The sequence below is a fragment of the Stomoxys calcitrans genome, chromosome 2 (assembly GCF_963082655.1).
Source record: "Stomoxys calcitrans chromosome 2, idStoCalc2.1, whole genome shotgun sequence".
Lineage (NCBI taxonomy): Eukaryota > Metazoa > Arthropoda > Insecta > Diptera > Muscidae > Stomoxys > Stomoxys calcitrans.
In genome coordinates, this window is record NC_081553.1 from 220,350,840 (window position 1) to 220,375,741 (window position 24,902).

The 24,902-nt window shown below is 39.6% G+C and overlaps 1 protein-coding gene across 5 annotated transcripts; it reads right to left on the reverse strand.

Annotated features, from left to right (window-relative positions):
- Window positions 1–440: 440 nt before the first annotated feature.
- LOC106096385 (regulator of gene activity) lies at window positions 441–22,700 on the reverse strand. Of its 5 annotated transcripts, none has more exons than XM_013264112.2 (9): window positions 21,844–22,700; window positions 21,117–21,631; window positions 9,571–9,706; window positions 9,339–9,496; window positions 5,471–5,726; window positions 1,495–2,136; window positions 1,161–1,365; window positions 866–1,030; window positions 441–791 (listed from the first exon to the last, which is right to left on the reverse strand). In XM_013264112.2, the coding sequence occupies exons 3-9, from the start codon at window positions 9,701–9,703 to the stop codon at window positions 563–565; spliced, it is 1,788 nt and encodes a 595-aa protein (XP_013119566.1). In that variant the 5' UTR covers window positions 9,704–9,706; window positions 21,117–21,631; window positions 21,844–22,700; the 3' UTR covers window positions 441–562. The 5 variants fall into 5 exon arrangements, with proteins under 5 accessions (XP_013119566.1, XP_013119565.1, XP_013119564.1 ...); XM_013264111.2 differs by having other exon boundaries at window positions 21,117–21,752; XM_013264110.2 differs by having other exon boundaries at window positions 21,117–22,700.
- Window positions 22,701–24,902: the final 2,202 nt, after the last annotated feature.

Sequence of the window (24,902 nt, forward strand, 5' to 3'; positions counted from 1 at the left end):
CACCGCAAATACAACAACTTAAACACATTTTGCACCACTACTCAAAACTCCGAAAAAAAAATTCTTCCTCCACTTCACCTTTCAACCAAAAATTATGTCCATCCCATTGACATATATAAACAGCATACGAACTTGAGACACAAAATGTTATACGTTCCCTTTATCTTGGCCCTAACGCATTCTTCAGGACGTCAATCCTATCCTAGATCTAAGAAAGTAAACTTGTTATAATTGTTTCCACAAATTCTGAATAATGCAACTTGATTACTATGGGTTGCTGCTTAAAATTAAAGGAAGCCAGCCTCCTTTGAAAAAAATCGAGCTAAAAGCTATTCTTGTGATGAACAAATTTTTCAATTCAAAACCCTGAAAATATTTGAATTTCCCCGAAAAATGTGGCGTTCACAATTTTTTTTAAAACAATATTTTACGTTTTTTTATTTTTTCATGCTTTGTGTGTTGTTTTTTTGTTTTATCCTTAATTTTAAAAAAGAAAGTTTTTTTAAAGAACTTTGTAAAGATTTTTTTCGTGTTTTTAAGATTTTTTCGTTTTTTATTAATATTATACAGACTGTCCATTTATGTTCATAAACGCACTTATATTGGGGCATTTATCTAATTTCTCGGGATCGATTTGGAAAACTTTGGACAAACGTTTCCAACTCTGCGCATCGAAGTAGTAAAAGGTGCCACGTTCTTTTGTACCATTTTTCTCATATTGGTGGTTGAGGCCAGGAATTCGAGTTATCCAGATTTTCTCCTCTATGTGATATCTCCACTCACGACTATGTCTATGGAATTGAATTAGAATTAAAATTGAATTAGAACAAAGGACTATATGAACTTCAGACAAATCGCAACGTACAATTCAGCGGCAGCCATAAGTTGCATGATATCGCCGATATTTGTGTAGAACAGGAAAAACAGCAGATCTTCTTGAAGCTTTTTTAAATGAGGCGAGGAAAGTTTGTCTCTTATCGCAAAATTAATCAGATATTCGGGTGGCACGTTATATTCGACATCTTGTGCTCTGAAATAGAATAAAAGAGAGGCCAGTTAGAAATATTTATGCAAACAAATGTGAGAAATGTGAGATGTGGTAAAAAATTTCACTTTACTAAAACTATTCGAATGGTCTTAGAGGTGTTTCTAAAACTAACCTGCAGGGATGATCCGCAAACGGTCCAGCGAATGTTGGATGCAAACTTTCTTGGGAATTCAGATTTAAACCTAACCCTGTTAAATCAATGCCTGAGGCTAATGTCACCAAATTTGGATCGGATTCTGCGGCACGCATGAACGTCAGTAGTCCAACCATTCCAAATTGGTTATTCACCATACTCGCTGGTATATTTGTGACTTTGCCTGAAATATAGCAAAAGGTAGAAAAATGTTTGAGTTTTTTTTCTTAGTAGAAAGTTCAATTTTAAACAAATAATGGGCATGCATTGTTATGTGGGGACTAAGTTAAAGTAAGAGGGAAAATCAGCGTACCATCAGGAGATGTTTGCACGCCGGTTTTCACCAATTTATTATCGCTGGAATTATCGTTCGGATGCTGTTGTTGCTGTTGCTGCTGCTGTTGTTGTTGTTGCTGCTGTTGCTGTTGTTGTTGATGTTGTTCAATGCTACCACTATTACCCATACCACTAAGACCAGCCGTTGTATTGCCGCCTCCTCCACCACCACCACTACTACCACTGGGCTGTACACTACTCACTCCAGAGTTGTTAACAATACCACCAATACCACTGCCAATCACACCACCACTTCCACTACCACTGCTCGTTGCCGTCGAGCTGCCAGGCGCACCTCCACTACTGCCACCGCCAACTACACCAACACCTGACGCTCCGCCAGAGCCACCGACCGCACTGCTACCGGCGGCACCTGATGATCCTGCTGTTGAACCTCCACCAGATCCCACGGCTCCGCTACCCACGGCACCCAACCCACTATTCGATACAATCGAATTCATCGTCTTATCCGTACCATCCAAATTATTACTATCTGTTAGTCCAATACTTCCCGCATTCGTTGTACCATCCGAGTTGTGTGTGCCCGGTAACGCAGGGAAATCTTCATTCGACATCGTGAATTCCGATTGTTCCGATGTTGGTTGTTTCACCATGCCAACTATAGTTGGAGGTGTGTTGTAGGTGTTGCATTTATTTGGTGTTGTAGTGAATGTTGTCGTTGAGCATTGAGTTTGGGTATTTTTTTTTTTAATTTCATCATCACAAGCAGATTGGAGAAAGAAACAAAAAAAGAAAACTCTTAGCATAAAACAGTTGTGATGGTTACGCATTTTGGAGTTTTAAAGTAGGAGTAGGAGGCAATAGTATTATCAATGTTTAGGAAAATATCGATATATAGTATATATACACAAAGTGAACGAGAAAGAGAGAAGAGAGACAAAGAAAGTGGTGTGAGTGTGTTGATTATCCAATTACATAAGTTACTGTTAGTTTCTCAAATCATTGCCTGTGTTTTTGGTTTTGTTTAGCAACAAAGAAATTTTGTTCTAATGTTATCACGACAACATTTAGCAAGGTAGAGTTTACTTACGAGTGCTTGTCTAATAATATTAATTACAAATGTGTCTATACAAAACATACCGATCTTTAAAATTTTACTATGTGTTATTTTTTTATTCTATTTGCTGGTGTTTGTTTATTGTTTTGAATCTGTGATTTGTGATTTTGTATTTTTTCTATGTTAAATCTCAGATTCTTTACTATTACGAAGGCAGGGAGATTGAAACCTATCAGGGGCTTTAGTCTTTTGTCACAAAATAAAAACTGTGGTATCAATATGGATTTAACTGTTTATATGTTTCCATTTAAAAGACGTTACGCTGCGAAATTCTGGGGCCGAATTACCGCATACGTGATCGAGTGCGCTTTCGTATCGAAAGATATTTCAACTTGTATTTAATGGAGGTTATGCCATTTGTATATACATTTTTATGTCAAAGTTTTTTATAAATAATGTACGATTTAAATACTGGCGTTCTTAAATTTCTAAAATCCCCGTTCAATAAAAAGATACATAATTCACAATAGAGAGATTTCGAACGATTTTACTCGTTCACGTTCACTCGTTCATGCCGTAATTCGGCCCCCGATTGCCATAAGAAATGCTTTGACATATCCTAAACGGTATTTTCTTTTCGCTTTTTGTAAGCATCGACGATTACTTTCGGTTTCATCATTTTTTGTTACACATAATGGACTTATTTGTACAAAATAACGCTTAAGTTCATCAGCAAAGAATGTGGCAGATTTGCAAACGAATATATTGTTTTCAGTCACCCTGTGTTTGTTACCAAAAATTCCGCTAGAGCTACGAACTTAAAGAACTTGTGGTAGTGGCGTGCTTTTATATTCGATATAAGTACGACGACCTACTGCAATGTATGGCCCTTGAAGCCTCCACACCTATTATGCTTGAAAAGTCTTCCAACCAAATACCAAACGCGTTGTTGGTGTGTGTTGTGATCTCTGGCTTTTCTTTTCCATTGCAAATAATTTTCGATCATTGAGCTCGTCTCGAAAGAGAAACAAACAAAGAAAAAACAAGTAAGAGCGTGCTAAGTTCGGCCAGGCCGAATCTTATATACACTCACCTAGATTTTACGGCAAACAAAGAATAATGAATAAGAACTGTTATGCTATTGGAGCTCAATAAAGATATAGTTCGATTCGGACCATAAATTAATTGAATGTTGAAGCCCATAGTATTGTAGAAGTCATTTGGTAATATTTCAGTCCATTCGTATAAGAACTGCTCCATGTAGGTGCTCAAGAAGCAAAATCAGGAGATCGGTTTATATGGAAGCTGTATCAAGCTATAGATCTATTCAGACCATATTGGTTGATTGCGCCCTCTAGAGGCTTAAGAACACAAAATCCTAGAACGGTTTATATGGCAGATATATATATACACCATACTTAGCACAGCTGTTGAAACTCATACCGAAACATCTCATGCAAAACAGAATGATGAAATTAGTATACCCCTATCCTATGGTGGAGGGTATATAAACCACTATGGATCCTTTGTTAATTTTAGGTAAGTAATAATTGCCTAGCTAAATTATTTAAGACAGGTTAAACCGAGATTTTTCCTAGAAGATAAATATTTTTAAGTATATACAACTTCAATCCAACATTTTTAAAGTGGTTTATAGGATTATATCAATATATGGCTTTTTTTTGGTCGAATACTCTTCGTCTAGGAATTAAAATCGTAAAGACACAACGATTTTCCACCATTCATTACATTGAATAATTCGACGAGCGCACAAATTGCACAGAGATGGCAACTCCTTTAGACATAATCTATCATTCACAATAATGCTTAAACACATTTCAGTTATGATTATCCCCTTAAGCCTTCGACTTTTCGGCCGAAAAACTTTCAAAACGCATTATAAAAAATGGTGACGAAGAAAATGCGAACACATTCTGTAGAAGTTGTATTGAACTCTATAAGCAAAATTTAGCGACACGTCGTTGCACCAAAACAAATTTCGATACAAATAATTGCCAATGAAATTAAATGCTCACGTAATGGGCACCAATCAACTCTATTTCATTGATGCTGTCTTTGCCGTGCGTTGTTGCTTGACTTTTGTTTGTGTTTCAGCAAAAAATAGAGTTCGTTGGATTTCGCAACAATTTAATAGGCATTTTTGCTGCGAATGAAGTTAGTACTAGGCTTTACTATTTATAAGATGTCCCTCAGTGGCACTCCGCACAGTGGAAGAAAATCGAAAAGAGCTAGTAAAAATATGCCGTGTGAGAACGGGTAGATATCACTTTGCAATTTGGAATGATTAGAGCTGAGGTGTTAGCGAGATGGTGTGCTAAAATGCTTCTCTGGGTGCTTTTTGGCAGGCCCCTAAAATTAACAAATCTTTGTTTGATGTCCAATTTCCAAAAATATTCTCTTTTAGACATTATCTTAAGATTTTTCACCCACAAACAGTAAAGCCAATTTATGGTCGTTTCAGTGACAGTCTAAGTGGCTTTGGTTATAAAAACGTGACCCTCCCAACCAATAAACATCCTTTGGTAAGGTTTACTGATATTACTATTCACAATAATCACAGATTAAAATAAACATTAATACTCAGCAGATATTGAATAAAACAAAAAAATGTTCTATGTAATAAAATAAGAAAGGAAATGAGAAGTAATACGCTTTGCAAAACAACTACTAACAAGAGAAATTCGTATTAATAACGAACAAATAAAAAAAAATTAAATTGAACTCTAGAAAATGACACATGTACTTGATATGCTTGATATGAGAGTTGAGAAAATCATGTAACCAAAATAAGAATTATTAATAATACACACAAATAAAAGTAAACGTTATAAGAGAAAGAATGAAGTGTTGTTTTAATAAAACTAAATAATAATAATAATAAAACGGAGGATAAATATTTCATTGAAAAACTCACAAGAGGTAAAGAAATTACCATAAGGTTTGCTTCCCGGCGGCTGGAGGGGATTCGTCTGAGGCAGTGATTGATCATTCTGGCCGCGGACATTTGTCAGTGATGGAAATTCTGATGGATCAAGCAGGGCCGGCGTTGTTGTATCCCCACTGCCACCAAACACATTATGGAAATTATTCAGAGGACCACCAGCGGCACCGCCACTACCACTGTTGCCATAACCTCCTCGACCTGTTTGCATGAAATTACCCATGTTCGACTGAAAAGAAAGTGATTTAGAGAAATTACTTAAAAAAATATTGTTTTATTTTATCAAGAATCAATTTTTATTTATTTTTTTTAATAATGTGCACATCAAATAAAATTTGTATTTGTTCTATAAAACAATAGGCTTTATTTGACATTTCAGTCGATAAAAAAAAAAAACAATACACAGCAAAGAAATTTATAAATTCATCTAAGCAATATACTTAAAATAAGTCGTAGTACAGGAGAAAGCCTTTTTAGAAACTGTCCATATGCGATTGTGGTGGTAATCTGCTACAAATTATATGAATTTTTGCCCAAGAAATGAGTTCAATCAAGCATCCGATTTTTGACGGCAACAACAAAAGCTTTACTAAAACTGAATATTGTCGTTAAACCCCGAAAGCTTGATTTTGATTCTCGACTCATGGTTTTCTTGGGCATTCTAAAAACTGTTTGGTGTGTGTTTTTTGACCCTTAAAAAATAACCAACCAACCAAAAAACTGGTGTCATTCGTTTCGGTTACGGTGGTGCCGAGGTGGATAAAGTTACTGACTGTCTCAAAGTTGTGGTTTCCAACTTTCTCCATTTTCTTTATCTGCTCGGTTGTGCAAGGCTTTTCGGGTGTTGCAACCATTAATTTCGTCTTATCTCCATTTACTTCCAGACTCATTTTCACTGACTCTCTTTCGATTCTTTCAAAGGCTGCAGTTACTACTTCCAGTGACCGACCTATGATATCGATGTCGTCGGCATAGGTGAGTAGCATGTGTTCTCTTGTGTTTAGTGTGTCATATCTATTCACATCTGCATCTCATATAATCTTCTCCAACAGGATATTAAAGAGATCCCACGATAGGCTGTCTCCTTGTCTGAAACCTCGTTTGGTATTAAATGGTTCGGGGAGTTTCTTTCCTATTCTTACAGATGAACACGTATCAGCAAGTGTCATCCTGCAGATTCTTATTAATTTTGCAGAGATACCAAACTCAGACATGGCTTGAAATACCTTTGAACGTAAAGGAGTATCGAAGGCGGCTTTGTAGTCAACAAAGAGATGGTAGGTATTGATTTGTCCTTCTTGGGTCTTTTCCAGGATTTAGCGCAGTGTGAATATCTGGTCCAGAGTGGATTTACCAGGTCTAAAGCCGCATTGATAGGGCCCAATTATTTACTTGACTTTAGGTTTTAATCTTTCACACAGTACGCTCGAGAGTATCTTGTATGCGATGGGGAGCAGACTTATTCCGTCTTGTCTCGTTTCTTGTGTACGGGACATAGTATGCTGAGGTTCCAATCATCGGGTATGCATTCTTCTACTCAGTTTGCTCAGATAAGCTGATGCATACGCCTTATCAGCGTGTCGCCTCCGTTCTTAAATAGTTCAGCGGGTAACCCGTCGGCTACTGCTGCCTTGTTGTTCTTGAATCGGGTCACTGCTGCTTGGACCTCATTCTGTCTAGGAGGTAAACATTATATACCATCGTCAGGGATTGGTTCTGCGGATTGGTCCTCTTCGCCACCAACGTCGGACACTAGCAGTTGGGTAAAATGTTTTTTTTCCATATTTCAGCATGTTATCTGTGTTATTTAACAGATTTCCTTCTTTGTCTCTGCAGGAGGATGTGCCTGCACAAAGCCATCGGTTTGATGTTTAATTCTTTGGTAGAATTTCGGGCTCCATTCTGACCTCTGGACATCTCAGTTTGCTCACACTCACGTTTTTCCATTTTCTTTTTCTTTCTGCGGAATAGACGTTTCTCCTCTCTCCTTTTCTCCCGATGCCTCTCCTTCATCTGGCGCGTTTCTTATGATTCCAGGATTGCTCTATAAGCCGCATTCTTGGCTTCAGTAGCATCTCCACACTCTTGGTCGTACCATGGGTTTCTTGGAGGAGGCTTCCATTACCCAAGTACGGATTTCGCGGCATTTTTCATGGAGTGGGCAATAGTTTGCCACTGCGCCATTATATCATCGGAACAATCCCATGGCAGCCGGTTGTATGTACCGGATTGACCCGATGAATTCCTTCATCGGCAAGGGCTGCCGCCTCAGTGTACCACACACTGCTACTACAATAACAACAACATCATCGGAACAAGGAGTGCTTTCATGAAGCAGTTGGGTCAGCCGAGTGGAGTATGCCGCTGCCATTTGTTGTGTTTGCAGCTTTTCAATATCTAGTGTCGTGCAGTGTCAGATCGTACTTTCCTCGCCATGTTCAAACGGGTGCGAACCTTTGCTGCAACTAGGTAATGATCCGAATCTATATTCGCTCCACGGATCGATCGTACATCTAACACGCTGGATGAATGCCTTCCATCTATAACAACGTGATGAATTTTGTTCCTCGTGTTTTGATCGGCTGACAGCCATGTGGCTTTGTGAATATTTTAATGTTGAAATCTGGTGCTACTAACATGTTTTTTGCCGCGGCGAAATCTAACGGCCTCAACCCATTACTGGACGTTATCTCGTGGAGGCTAAACTTTCCGACTGTTGGACCAAAAATGCCTTTCTTTCCTATCTTTGCAATAAAATCTCCCAGAACGATTTTAATATCATGGGCGGGGCAGCGGTCTTATTCTCTCTCTAGGCGTTCGTAGAATATATCCTTTCGTCGTCTTTGTCTTCCGTCGGGGTATGGACACAAATAAGGCTGATGTTGAAGAATTTGGCTTTTCTGCGGATTGTGGCTAGAATCTCATCCACCGGAGTAATGCTGGAGACAAGGTGTTTCAGTCTCCGACTAACCAAAAAACCACAGCTAAATTCATGCCTCGTGTTATGGCAGCTTTAGTATAGTTCGTCACCGTTTGGTGCTGTAGTAACGCCATTTCCAGTCTATCGCAATTCCTGTAAGGCTTTCACTGAGATTATCCACTCGATACCACTGATTCTGAGGATTCCATTATCTTGTGCACGCGATCGGTAACTTCCAACTAAGCTTCTATGAGCTCAAAGATCGAAACCCTTGCGTTGCTCATACTTATCCAGTGCCAGTTTTATTTTAAGTTTTATGATTTATGTTTACTGTTCTTGTTTGCAGAAAAAATACCCTTTTTGTGACCCTTTTCTCAAAAATGCTCAACGGCAACCCTGTCTGTATGTTTATTATTCGAGCAACTAGAATTGTCTCTAATCTTCAAGTAGACCACTTCTTAAGTCACATGATGTGATATTATTTTGATATATCCAGTTGAAATCCTGGTGAGAACATTAGTAAAGTTTTCAGATGTGTTTTTAACACCTTTTTTGTAACGACTTTGTAAGGCCTTCAGCCATGCAAAACTTTTTTACCAAGTCATTACCAACTCGGCTGTAAAAAAGTTCCCTAACATAAAGCTAAAACTTGAATCAGGCAGCATTCATTAATATGAGAAGTCTCATTGCTCTTTTTAAATGGAATATATTCGTTGGCAAATTTCCTTGCTATCAACTAGAGATTAAAGTTTATCTTCTTACATATAATTACCTTCCTATAATAACCTTAATCTCCTTTCTCACTTGCAAGCGTTGCTTTAATTTTTGCAACTTATAAATAAAAAAAACATTTTTGTTTTTGCAAACAAAAACATTTACATACATAGATCTATATTAACATTTGCCTAAAAAAAAACTTACCATAGGTCCTGCTCCCAGGCCTTGCATTCTTCTTTCCACATATGGACGCTGGCTGAAAACATTTGCACGATTACCACTTGTTAACGCAGGACCACCAACCGATAGCTGAGCATTACGATTCGGTGATAGTTGAGGTTGCGTTTGTCCATAATTCGCTCCTAAATTAAAATATGAAACAAAATATTTACAATCATCAACGATAAACTAAAGGCTACAAAATGTTAAGGCTTACCACTTGGAAACATTCCTGACGTGGGTGTTACATGACCGGACAATGAACTACCACCAAATCCGCCTGTAGTTCTGCCCGTTAGAGATGCATTTGCTATGCTTCTTGGGGGTTGTTGAAAATTTAAATTCGCCATAATCTGTAAAAAGCAAAACATGAAATGAAATAAAAATAATTTACAAATGTTGACTTTTAAAATTCTATGGATATATGGTCGATTCCTAATATGGCACATACACATGATGGTAAGTTTTTACCTGTAGCAGGAATCTTTTATTATATGTTTGTGTGTGGGTATGTGTGTACATTTCTATTTAGCTCTCAAGCGCCCATCCCTCCTGCCCGAACTCCCCAACAAAATTTGGAATTGGTTGATACAAACTTGTGATAACCTTTAAAAAACAAAGTCAAACGTCATAGTCAATTGCGTCTTTTAAATGCATATACGCATCAGTTGAAATGCATTGCTTATGTTTGTTTATGTTTCAATGTGGTAGAGCAGCAGAACGGAAGGAGGGATTTTTATATCAAAGTTGTTATGCCAATAACATAACCATAATGTTTTGAATAACTTTAACCTATTTTCGGCCTCAGACTGAGTTTGGGTTTCTTTCGATAAGGTATGGCAATATTCGTTACAGGCTCACTTAGACAATTTGTAGTTCATTATGATACCACTGTAGCATCAAGACCAAAGTCTCTTTTTGGGAATTGATTAACTTGCCCTGGTAATCTAAGCTCGCTACCAACTCGGGGTTTTTCTTTAGATTAAGTAAAAAATGGTCGTTAAAAAGTAAACAACATCTTAACGTGCCCTAATACATACAAACTGTCTGAGTTTGGTTTGGGAACTCCGGTCTCCACTTCGATAACATATGCGATAGGTTGAACGTCGAACTTACTTTAACATCAGAACAAATATTTCAGCGGTGGTTATGCTGGCGATATTTGTAAGGTACTTTGCCATGTAAAATCTTCTACCAAAGAGGTGTTGCACAGCGGCACGTTGTTCGGACTCGGCTTTAAAAAAGATGCCGCTTATCATTGAGCTTAAATCTAAATCGGACAGCACTCATCGATCTGTGAGAAGGTTGCCTCTGTTCCTCAATGGAATGTTCATGGCCAAATTTACCTTATGCATTTGCATAACAAAAAATTCATTTAGTAGACCAACTTTTGTTCAAATTTTTTCTTCACGAATTTCTTAAAAAAAAAATCAAAATTTGACAAAATTTAAAAAAATAATAATTAATTCATTTCTCAAGTCAAGCTATTAAAGCCCGAGGTTGACTTACCGCATACGTGATCGAGTACGTTTTCGTTTCGAATGAAATGTGATCTCGTAGTTAATGGAGGCATAGATACATTTTTATTTCAATACTCTTTGTGGATGTTATACCACTTGCATATAAATTTGTATGTCAAAGATTAAAAAATCGATTTAAATTTCAAAAATTCCCCTTCAATTAATAAATGCATATATCACAATAGAACGATTTCGAACGGTTTTACTCGATCGCGTAAGCGGTAATTCAACCCCTGGTGTCCCATTTACATCTATCTCCCCTTTTGGGTCTGGTAGTTATTCACAATAACAATCAAAAGTCGGCTATTCACAATGCTTCTTCATAAACACTACCTTTTTTAACATATACTGGATGAAACACAACAATAACATCTATAAAAGCAATAAGTAAACAAAAGAAAACAAGGAAAATCCTTACACTTGGGCCTCTTTTCGACATAAATATCATCCATAGATTATTCCATATTCAAGTCCCACTAGGGGTTTAACTGTTTGTTGTTCTTGGCGTTTTACTTTTTTTTCTTTATGGTCATTCATATAAACAAGAATATCATTATCGACAGCATCACACAACGGACTGTCATCGCAGTTATAGTCATTATCTTCATTATCACCATCATCATTATGCCCATCAGCATCGTTATCCTGTGCATATTGCTACGTGTTGTGGTGTTTCAAAGGAATTTTGTATGTATTTATAAACTATAAATGGAGGAGAAATGGCATTGGCCCTTCTGCTGTGTGTGAAATGATGTTGATGATATGGTTGGTAATGGCTAAGCCGATGAACGAATGAATGTTTAAGTTGCAACCATAAACAAGTCAGTCACAGTAGAAAGAGGTCAAATCATTAACATCAACTTTAGACACCAATATCTATATGTTTATTGACAGCAGGTAGAGGGTGTTATAAGAGCTAAGCAAATATTAGCAAATCATTCAAATCTGTGTCTTTTTTATATAATAAGATCCAAATAACTTTTTCTGGTCTTAGAATACTACGAGAAAATAACCACATATCAAATCCCATTATGAACCCCGGCACGGGATAGCTGTGAGCACCACACATACTGGAACATTGAGCTCCAATTTGTGTCGTGTTCATTGCTATTACGAGAAGCTTAGCTGCGAAATACCGGGCGCGTCCACAGGTTCCGGATAGTGGAATGCTCCATACGGAGTAGTTGTAACAGTAGTCGCGGACATTCAGCGGTATCGGGCGGAGAGTCTCAGTGAGATGCCAGGCGGCACCGGCTCTTGCATAAATACTGAGTGCCTACGATGCTCGATATGACAGGGCAAGTTATTGCCGCCTTTAAATAAGCAATGTCCAAGCTGTTCCTGCGACGATCGATCCTTTGGACCGGAACGAGTTTGATCACCTACAAGAGATGAACGAAGATCGCCACCTCGACATGAAAATTTGCCTGCAACAACAACAACAAATTATGAACCAGATAACCTAAGCCAAACGGCATGCTGACGAAAGACACCTGCAGATGAAATGATTTTTCTGATTTGAAGTACTCCCAAATCATTGGTTGTTGTTGTTCTAGCCACAACAGACCGGATGGCACCGGCTCTTGGTTAAAAGCTGAGTGCCTATGACGCTCGGTATGACAAGGTGAGTTATTGGAGAATTAAATAACCAATGAACATGACATTCCCGCGGCGATCGGATTCGATAAATAGTCAAAAGTACCTCAAGTCCCTTACCGGATGCAGTTGGGGTGCAGACAATGAAAGATACGTTGATAAGCGACACCTTGAGCGACACATTGTGGAATGTTCGATGTTGGCTAAGTAGCATCTAGTGGGCTGTTGCCACAACCACCAAAATAACTTTGCTGTTAAAAGCAGCTTGAAAACCACCGCTCCTCCAACATGCTAGTAAGGAAGGAACACCTACAGCAATTGCGTTAAGAATTGGCAATCACCCAAAATCATTTCTGGCACTTTCAAAATCATTTTGAATGCACTTTCTTTGCAGAAATATGACTACAACAACAACATTATCCTTATATAAAAAATGCAAAATTTCATTAATTAAAGTTCCAGTTGCTTCTTCACACAATATTTTCTTTATTCTTGTAGCCACATTTCTGTATGTGGAGGAAGCGATCCTCGTCAAGCTCGTTCAGATCCATGGCACCGATCACGGCGACAACGTCATGGTCATTAGTTTATTAAAGGCTCCAATAACTCGCCTTGTCATATCGAGTATCTTAGGCATTCAGTATTTAGACAAGAGCCGGTGCCGCCTGACTGATTGTCCGCAACAGCTTTAGCAGTTGATTGTCCGCAACAGCAATTGCAGCTACTCCGTATACGAAGCATCCTACTATTCATAACCTGTGGACGCGCCCGATAGTTTCCAGCTGAGCTTCTAGCTGTAAAGATGAACACCAAACAAATCGGCGCTCACAGTTCCAACCCATGGGGTGCTTAAAACCATCTCGTGCTGAATGGCCCACAACGTCTACTGTTTATACGAAGATCTCAAAATATGCTTTCCAATATGTAAATACGTATTATGAGCTGAATAAAATATTTGAAACTGAAGCCTATTTTGTAATGTACAAGTCGTTGAGCGAGAATGGTGCCATAATGCTTTCTCGGTAAAACACATCAGTAAGACCTATCGACAACATACGATTTCCGCCACTCTGTAGTCTAGTGCAAACCCACACAAAAATGTAAGCCCAATTTTGCTAAAACCATTACAGGTAGCAGACCAAATCTCCCAACACTTGGCAATTAAGAGTATTCATGAGAAAAGGAAACATATTTATTGTGGCACTCATTAAATTGGGCATAAAACATTAAGGGAGTCCAGACCGTTCATCATCTGTCTGCCCTTACAAACGGATATACATTACCAAGGCTTGAGCGATAGAAACTACTATGTATGTGTTCTAATAGCTTTATTTTTACATAATTTCATGCATTAATTTGGTGTTACCTATAATGTGCACTTGTGGTCCCTGTGTGCGTGTGTAAGGAGGTGTGTGTATGTGTGTGTCGCTCGTAATTATAGCTATTTCGAAATCCTTGAACTGTCCGAACGGTAAGTCATTGTAACACAGGTATAATTTCAAAAAAAAAAACATCACGTTTTGGTAATTTAGTTAATTGACATAAGGCTCGAATAACCTTTAGATCGAAGCGATTAGCTCTATAGAATGTTTATGACTGAAAACATTTATACCAACATTGTTAGCTAAATAAACCAATACCAAAGTACAAAATAATTCAAGGACAAAATTTGATATAAAGATCAAAGAAATCCAAACCCGTCACGATATAGCTGTGTGCACCACACAAGCTGGAACATTGAGGACCGATCTGTATGTTGTTTGTTGCTGTCACGAGAAGCTTAGCTGCGAGCTATCGTCCACAGGTTATGGATAGTGGAATGCTCCATCCGGAGTAACTGTGACTGCACCGCAGACAATCCGCGGTATCCAGCGGGGAGTCTCAGTGAGAGTTTGGGAGGCACCAGCTCTTGCACGAAGCTCGATATGACAAGGCGAGATTTTAGCACCTTTAAATAACCGATCGGTCCTTTGGACCGGAACGAGTTTGCTCACCTATAGGAGCTTGACGAGTATCGCCACCTCCATACGATAATGTGGTTACTACAACAACAACGAATCCAAAAATCCCTTATTTATAATTTGTATATTCATTAAAATTTTTTAAATCTTATTATGGGAAAAGTTAATTAAAATTGAAAATTATAAACATTTTTTCGTACAATATTTTAATAACCTCAAACTTTAAATTCATTCTAGAAAAGTAAACAGTTTTCTGAAAATTGATTTGAAAATTAAATTTTCTCAAAACTTTTAGTTAGAAGAACAAATAGGGCGTCCTTTTGCGGAATTTCCCGGAACTTTTGGTTAGAAGAACAGATAGGACTACGAGGGTCTTTTTGCAGAATAGGTGCAGTAAGTGAGAGCATGTGTAGGTCATGTGGGGAAGATAAGTAGAGTAACACGTGGGGATGATGAGTAGAGTAACTCGACATACTTGACTTAGATTTTCTTCGTGGTTACTTTCTAGTGTTTAGAGTTCACAATAAGCCGATTACTGGCTTAGGTGTATGTATAAAGTGGCATGGGGCGGATTAATATCTGCAATGCCTTTTTCAACCTACCCTAACCTAGGTTTGGTTAGGTTGGAGAGCACGCTTCAACCTAGCAACTTCTCTTACTAGCCGCTTCACTCGGAGACATTATGGCCATTGTGTTCATCTTAGAAAAAAGTAGAAGATGGATAAAAAAATAGATAAACATAAATACACATTTGGATCATAATCGCCGTCGGGAGTATGATCCAATCAGCTAATTCAGGCCTTCTATAGAACTCGAAAATGACAAGAGCGTGAAGAGCCTAAGGAAATCCTGGCTGGAAAAGAGGTGTTCAACCTTTTCATTGTATTAATGCAATACTAATAGTTAGAATTCACGAAAAGAAGGTTAGGTCACTTGCGCAAACATAAAGTGGATAGGCCCCATAAACATCATTAAGGATGTCAAATTTGCCGATTGAAAATGTCATCAAATAGGAGAAAACGTAAACAAAGAATGAATGTAGAAAGGGAACAAGCTGACATCCTCAATGCCAAGTACTGCCAAAAATTAAAAAAAAAATGTATGTCGACTGATCGCTTAGCTTAACCTTATTCAGTGAATCTTGACTATAAGTCTTACGCCTAAAAATATTGTAACAAGCAAATTTTGCCCATGTACATTCCACTAAGGAACAGGGGCAAACTTCTCACATATCAATGAGTGCAGTCCGTTTTAAGCTCAATGATAAGGGGACTCCTTTTTATGGCCGAATCCGAACGGCGTGCCACAGTGCGAAACCTCTTTGGAGAGACGTTTTACATGGCGTAGTAACTCGCAAATGTTGCCAGCACTAGGAGGGGTAAATCACCGCTGAAATTTTTTTTGATGGTCTCGCCAGGCATTCAGCGTCGTAGGCGGACATGCTAGTCACCATAGCACAATTAAAACCTACATTCAAATTTTCCCTCACATATTCCGTTAAAAATAAGAGCATGAACGAGGTACTATAAGTCGACCTATAGGCAAACTGAAACTTCTTTAATAAATCTTGAACAGATATATATTCCAATATTTGAATTTTAAGTATATGTTCAGTAATTTTGGAATGAAAAGGCATAGATTTCCAAAGCCATATCCTGTTGTTGTTCTAGCCATATTTTTATGTATCGGTGGCGATCTCGTCAAGCTCCTGCAGGTGAGCAAGCTCGTTCCGGTCCAAAGGACCGATCGCCGAGGGAACAAGTTGGCCACGTCATATCGAGCATCAAAGACACTCAGTATTTGTGCAAGAGCCGGTGCCGTCCGGCCTCTCACTGAGACTCTCCGCTGGATACCGCTGATTGTCCGGGACTGCTGTTGCAGCCACTCCGTATGGAGCATTCCACTATCCACAACCAATGGACACGCCCGGTAGCTGGCAGCTAAACTTCTCGTGACAGCAATGAACAGCACACAGATCGGACCTCAATATTCCAGCCTGTGTGGTGCTCACGGCTATCCTGTGCCGGGAACACACATATGACACAGTCATATGATTTACCTTTTTTAGGTACAGGGACTACTCGTGCAAACTTCCAACATTCACATATAATGATGTTGTTATAATGTTATTGCGGAGATGAAGTACACAGTTAGAAATGTAATTTAATTTAATAAACCTAATGGGGTAACCATCAATCACAACTGCATTTGAAGTTGCCTTAGACAAAGCCATATATAACTCATTCAAATCAATGCATCTGAAAGAAAATCCTCCATCTCACTCATGTAAATTCAGGATATCAGTATCGTCATTATTGCCATCTACAACAAAATAATTATTTGTCTTCTCTACGTCAATATGATCCTTGCACTCATTTTCATTACTAAAATTTTTTCTGTTCTTGTGCGGAAAAATCTCTTTTGATCAGCGCCATTAAACAAGTTCAACTTGTTATTGTGTTCCCCCCTAATCCTTTTCTTCTCGCAATACCTGGCCAGTTCGTATGCCAGCTCGTCTACCGCTTCGTTCCCCGCCACACCTTGATGGCCTGGAAACCAGCTAAGCCTGTTAGCCTTTCCCATGGATCGGAGAAGCTCTTTGCATCTTTCAAACCACGCTGCCAGATGCCAGAGCTTTAGGCACCGCCTGGCTGTCCACGTATATAGTGATGGTTTGATCGGGCTGCCGTTCCCGCACCAACATCGTCTTCTTCAGTATTGCGAAGACCTCTGCCTAAGTCTATAAGATTCTCCAAATCCAAGGTATTCAATGAAGACTCAGCTACGGTGCTCCACTCATTTACCCATCCGTGCATACAGGGGGTCCCGGGAAGGGCGGGGTGCGCCCAAGAACGACTTCCAAGCCATCAACAAGAAAGGACTCACCTGGTATATAATCAGTCCAGGACAGATCCCGCATATAGCATGACACCACGCGTCATCACCATCCGCCTGAAGAACAGAAGAATGACCCAAATTAGAGGACCGCCATGTACCTTACTCCTTCAGCCTGATGGCGATCTGTGTTGCCACCCACCCAGCAGAATGGCATTCAGCGCCTTTCTTGGGGATCTTCTCCTTTGCCCTGTAATTATCATTGCTGTGGTACCCGTACTTTCTCGATCATCCTGCGAAGGGCACAATTGTCCAGAGCTTTGTGCCACACCCGACACCCATAGGTGATAACTGGCCGAAAGACCACCGTAAACATCCATTACACCGATCCCGGTCTTAGCCCCCAACTCCTCCTGTTGAGTTGCGATAGGCGTAGAGCGCTTTCTGTCTTCTTTTGACCTTTCATCGACGTTCCTTCTCCAACTTAGTCTCTGGTCAAGAATCACGCCCCAATACTTGGCCTCCGAAGAGAGCAGCAGATCTACCCCATCCAGGACAGATCCCTTAAAAACACCCAGCTTCCTCCTCCTGGTGTTAAGGACCAGTTCAGTCTTTCTGGGATTTATGTCAAGCCCGTTGGTCCTGACAGCTTCCTCAAATCTCCCTGAACGAGGTCCGTAATAGTAGAGAGGAACGGCCACCCACCATGATGACGACGTCGCCCGCGTATGCAACGAACTTCCCCCTCTCGAAAGATCTCAGAATCCCAAAATTAAAAATTAGTTAGAATTAGTCTCTATAAAATCATCAAAATTAAGAATGAGACGCTTATTGGCCTGCAGTCCTTGGTTTGAGAATGGCTCGGTTTTCCCGTTTTGGGGATAAAAACCACCATAACCTCCCGCCACCCCGCCCAGCAAAACGCAGATCCAAAAACAATCTCGAGTAGTCGTATGACATTCAGTCCTGCACTTTGCACAGTTTTACCTCTAAACCTTCTCTATTCGGACCCCTCCGGACGACATCGAGATGGTATCATATGTAAAATATTGAACGATTCGAATTTCAGCCCCCGCGTCGCTAATATCTGTGATAGATTAAAAGGCTATTGTTGTTGTTATTGGAGCCACATTTTCATGTGAAGGTGGCGATCCTCGTTAAGATCCCGTAGGTGCGCAAGCACGTTCCGGTTCAAAGGACCGGTGCCAATAACTCGCCTTGTCATATCGAGATTCATAGGCACTCAGTATTTATACAAGAGCCGTTGCCACCCGACCTCTCACTGAGACTCCGCTCGATACCGCTTATCGTCCAGAGGGATCTGATCCAAAGTTGAGTTGGATTGGCTAGGAAGTTAAACAGAAGGCGTGTCACAATCGGGACACACATCCAACAATCTGGGATCAATTCTAGTTTGGGTGTCTATCGACAAGAAGGTGTACTGGATGGTTTCTGCGATAGTTGCCCAGTACATACTACTTAGAGAGCATGTAGTTGTGCCTTCGCACGGGTAGGTCTTTCTCCTGCTCATTCGCAGTACGTAGTGTAGTATTCATCAGTTATGAATGTAATTCCACTGCATGTCGCTCTGTTGGAGTGTCCACACCGGTATTGCTTTGTATGTAGTCAGCAACGATTCTTTGAGAATCAGGTATGACAGGCGAGTTATTGGCGCGTTTAAATAACCAATGAAAACAACGTTCCCGCGGCAATCGTCCCATAGACCGGAACGAGGTTGGTAACTTTCGGAGATTGACGAGAATCGCTACCTACAAACACAAATGCGGCTACAACAACATCTATAAGGGTTTTCAAATAAGCATATATATAATATATAAGCATCACACAGGCTGAAACTTTAAGCTCCAATCAATGTTGTATTCTTTGTTATCACGAGAAGCTTAGCTGCGAGCAAATGGGCGTCCAAAGGTTGTGGATGGTGGAATGCTCCATACGGAGTAGCTGCAACTGCAATCGCGGACAACCAGCGGTATCGAGTGGAGAGTCTCAGTGAGAGGCCGGGTGGCGCCGGCTCTTGCTTAAATACTGATTGCCTATAATGCTCGATACGACATGGCGAGATATTGGAGCCTTTAAAATAACCAATGGCTTGATGTTCGTTTTACACCCAGCTGGAAAGACGTTTAAACGAGATCCTTAAAAAGCGTGGCATGACTGACGGCAACGAAAGCCTTCGAGATGTCCAGAGCTACAAGGACATTCCTGTCGTATGGCCTAGCCTTATTTAGAATCCGGTTAATTTGTGTAACCTTCGAACGTCTTGGGTACTGGGGAGAGAAGGAGATGGACCTGTATGACTTTCCTTTACTTTGATCTTTTCCAGGTTTCAGTGGTGGAATCACTCTGCCCGTTGTTCCAGACATCAGAATCCATGAGGGTGCTCTGAGGCAGGTTAAGGACGTGTGTCATACATAAAACAAGGCCAGTGTGAACTAGCCATTTGGGCGACACGCAGCAATCCAAACGACCATCTGATTATTGGATCTTCATGATGAAAAGTGCGATGTTCAGCTTTACAAGAGTAAGCCACCAAATTAAGCTTTACTGCGAGCTACCGGGCGTCCACAGGTTGCGGAAAGTTGAATGCGCCATACGGAGTAGCTGCAACGGCAGTCGAGGACAATCAGCGATATCAGGCGGAGAGTCTCAGTGAGATGTCAGGCGGCACCGGCTCTTGCACAAATAACGAGTGCCTTTTGATGCTCGATATGACAAGTCAAGTTATTGGCGCCTTTAAATAACCAATGGCCAACCTGTTCCGACGTGCTTGCTCACCTACAGGAGCTTGAAGAGGATAGCCACCTCTTTATGAAAATATGACTACAACAACTACAACCGGGTTAGGCAGCATATAAGGCGGTTCTAAATAACATTCACGCGGATACCACAGGCGGAACGGCAAAGTGCTATCGAGTGAATGCCGTTATTGAAGACCTCCATAGCACCTGCAGAAGTTAAATTCCCTTGGCAATCAAGAGTAGTTCAAGCACATGTTAACAGCATTTATGAGGACACGGTAGCAAAAGTGGTGAACAGCCAATAATTGAATGTCGTTCTTGAAAACCATTTGCCTTCCATATCATTCAAAAAGCTTAACCCACAAGACTAACCAGAGAAATTAAGGTTAAGCTACGAACCGACATAGTGGTTCATGGTGGGTTCCAAGAGAGCTAAAAATATGCATTCACACTACATGAAAAGATATCATTAAGCAAGTAATGTCAGCCTTGAGTTTTCAAAATCCTTGCAAAATTTGCTATGAAACCCATTTATGATTTTGGTGTTATCTAGCCTCGCCAATAAAAAGGCGTGAAACTTTGAGGTAAACCTTTTCTATAAGAACTATTTCATATAACATAAGCTAGGCTTACACCGTCACCTCAAGTAACATTGTTGCAATTTATAGCAATCCTTTATGCCCAATGTTGGCTTGGTCACAAGAGCTTCAATCGTATTACCCAGATTAAGGCAAAACAAGATCGAATTCGGTAACTTCATTTCTTTGCAGTAAAAACATTTCGTCTGGTATCATATCTCTCTAACCTGAAAATAAATATAACTTAGTTTGTTTGATCAACAACAAAATTGGTATAACTCAAAATCGGCACAAGCGAAATGTTTCGCAACATCATGACTTCCTGCCTGAGTCCAAAGATCCTTAACGTATGTTGACAACATTCTTTTTGTTTTTTTCTGTTGTTTTGCCTTCTATCTGCATGCATTACGAGTAGGTGTGCGTTTGTGTATGGAAATGTGTGTGACCATTTGTGTGTGTGTGTGTGCGTAGTAGGACACTGTTCCTCACATTATTACGAAAATATAAAACTTACCCAAATAAACTGTTATTGTAAGATGATGTCCTTGTTCCGAATGCACTTTCAAACGACTTGTAATACTCGAACTTTTGCTGCTTCTACTGCTACGACCGTAAATACAAGAGTTCACCGCATCTAACATTCCAAAGCGGCAATAATGGAACGTTAAAGTCTTTACGGATGCAACCACCAATAACTGCTGCCAGCTCTGGTATCGCACCAATTGCGTTTGATGGTCTCCTTTCACAAAAAAGGATATTAGGAACACTAATTGGATGCAGCGGCTACAATGATGATTCTTGGTTCTGTGCGATGGAACGTAGGACAAGTATCCGACCAATTGTATAGCAAAGCCAATATTAGCAACCTTGAAATGCTTTGCTTGCGCTTGTTTTGTGGCTATTATTGGTTCAACACATCTGGGATTCAATTACCAATTTTCTGTTTTTTTTTTTGTGGGACACCACTTAAGATTGGGTAGAGATACAATTGCTGTTTGTTGGTAGGTAGGCAGAAAGGCCCTACAGCAACTACATCAACATGAATTTGATAATGGATATTTCAATATTTCAGGAAATTTCGTGAGAGCAGGCGCAGGTAAGGAAGAAGAAGAAAAAAATGGCACAAAAACGGCGTCTGTTAACTTGTTAACTAATACACCAAACGAAGGGGGAATAACACAAAAAAAGTAAGAAAATCACAAAATTTTTCGCACGTTCTTCTCTTCTTCTCCAACACTCACTATGCTGTTGCCACAGAAACCTGCTGCTGGTGGCGATAGGGTTAGTTCCCTCCAAGAGCTGGATGGATTATGGCTGGCTGGCTCGTTGGTGCTTGGCTCCACAATAGCCTTCCGTTGCTTTTTGCGTTTTTCAGAGGCTTTGGAGAGATAGAAGACGATGGTGACGGTCGTTGATGTCTTTGATTTGGTTTTCTTTTATTGTTCGTTTTGGTGTTGCTTGTCGTCCAATGATTGCAACACACAAACACACGTAAATTTCTTCCTCTTCTTGTTCGACACAAACACTCACACAAACACGACTTTTTTCTTTTATTTTTTGCCACTTCTTTTAGCAATTTTTCAATTGCATTTCTTCTTGCATATATTGGTTTTCGAATTTCTTGGGTCGTTTTTCCAAAAACGAAATTGTCTATTGTTTTTTAAGTTGAATTTGATTCAACCACAAACATTCACTCAGGGTTTTGTTTGCTTTTTTCCTTCGACTTTTGTGCTTGTTCTTCCTCACGACGATGTCTTTATTCGTTGTGTGGATGGACACTGCTACTTGCAAGAGTAGTTGTGTGTGTGTATGGGGATGGATAACTTGTCTTTGTGTTTCAATTTCACCCGATATTCATGAGAATACGAAAGAATCGAACCAAAAAATTCACAATTTGCTGCTTTCACAGCTCTTTGCCTCGTATCTCCATGGGAAAAAGCTACACTTCCTTTGAGGAAAACACTGCTTTTTTGAGATTTGAAAAGCGATTGGAATTTCTTTAAATTATTTGCGTAGAATAAATTTCTAGTTAAAAACCTCCGCAAAATATGGATCACGAATACAACTACATGGGAACGTTTCGTACAGGCATTTTCATGTAGTGGTGTTAGGCACACACAGATGTGCACTCAACTCTTGGACACTGACACTTTGCTTTTTGTATGTGGTGTGTAAAAAAGAGACAAGAGTAGACAAAACTTCAAAAAAGAAAAGGAAAACATATTTTCACTAACGGTTGCAAAAAATGGTATTTTTGCAATACTTTCATTTTTGCGTACGACGCCAGTGTATGTCAGTGATGTTAATAACTGTGAATGACTCAGCACGAGGTCATTGATCGGAATGCCATTGAAGCAATTAAAACGACGATGTCTATAAAATTGAAACAACTTATTTATTATCACATTCTTAGAGTATGGTGTAAATACAATAAAGGGCTTTAATATTGTAATTTCCGTCAACGTTTCGCGTAACATTACCTTATAATGTATACTCTCCTTGTACCCATTTCTTGCAACTCTGTTTTCTGCATGGCCCATACTAAACTGACGACTAATTCAACGATTTTAATTCATTATTCCGTTTTTTCTTATATATGGTGCAACTCATGTCTCAATTGTACAACAAACACAAATCATATGGTGCAATACGCCATTTCAAACCTGGCCGGCTGTTGAAAGTTGTTCGCGTGTGACCACCTTATTAAATCCGCCTTGGGTGCATCTAATGGCTGTTACCAAGGCGGATTTTAAAAGGTGGTCTCACGCGAACAGTTGTTAGCAGCCGGCCAGCTTTGACGGTATTAAGATGACGGACTTTTTTTTGCATTCTCTTTGTTGTTATTTTCTTTCTCGCATATTCTCTGTTCATGTACGCACACGTATACACACACTCGCAAAAAATTTCTTTATGTGTGTTGGCAAAACGTCAATCAGCTTAATGGCAAGATGGCGGATTGCACTTTATGTTGTTGTTGTAGCAGTGTGTTGTACACTGAGGTGGCAGCACTTGCCGATGGAGGACTTCATCGGGTCAATCCGGTACGTACAACCGGCTGCCATGGGATTGCTTTATGATTTGCACTTTATGGTTTGTGGTTGTTGTACAAATGAGATCACCTTAATTTGTTTCGCCATGGGCTGGTACCATGACATATTACCACGAAGTGTACCGTAAATAGCTGAATACAATTCACCGAAGTTTTAATATGGAGTTTGACAGCATTCCACTTGCAAAGCACACTCAGCTTAAATGAGGGAAAACGTGTCAGCTTTTTTGTTTTGGCTTATGAATCAAAAATTTTATGATTTATACAACATTCAAAATGTCCGCGTTCTCCGAAGTCAGACCCTTATTCACCACCAAGTATTTTCTGTTAATAAAATTGTTTTGTTTGAAATGTCAGAGGCAACGTTTTGTAATAAGCATAATTGCTTCATTACATTTACGAGATCATAATCAGGCGTTCAGACCAAAGCTATTTCGATCAAACGAATCGTTTTGTCTTTACAATTTGTGATCTTTTTTCAGACAAAAGCTATTTTGAGCAAACGCAGCTGAATTGAAATTTTCTTTGCGTAAAAGGGTGACATTTTTGAAAGAATTTTTACAGCTGGGCATGCACCTCTGACAAAATTTTCAGTTGCAGCCAATGCATATGTGTCGCCGGTGAAAAATAGTTGTATAGAATACAAGATGGCGACAAACATTGGTTTATAATTTTGGCTGAATTTTACTCGTTTTTGGCTAATAAAGTACATATGTGGCGTAATAAATCGTTTTTATTAGCAAATAACTTTATTTCGTGTAGAATTGAGCTATTAAAACATACATTTTCATTCTTATTGCAGGAAAAAATTCACCAATGCCTATTATGTCACCCTGTTACGCAAAGAAAATTTCATTTGAGCTGCGTGCCCGCAAGCGAAAATTTCGGTAATGGTACCGGAAACGAAAATTTCGTTTAGGATATGTCAATGCATTACTTATGCTAACGAAAATTTCGCCAGAGCTGTATACTCCGTTTAAAGCAAGAAGAAATAAATATTAACAGTAGTGAAACGATAACATTTGTGTTGGAGTGTGATAAAGTACAATTTCCAATAAATCTCAACTAGTGTGAACGATTGAGATGTTTTTCAAAACGACATAAACAGAACGATTCATTGAAGACATAGCATAAACCGGATTTAAGGCCCTCGTCATCGTCATCCTGTGTGGAACAGACCGAAAATAATTGGCGGCGGTGGTGATGGCTGAATTGAACGGCGGCTTCTGTGATTCGGGCGGGCGGCCTTCG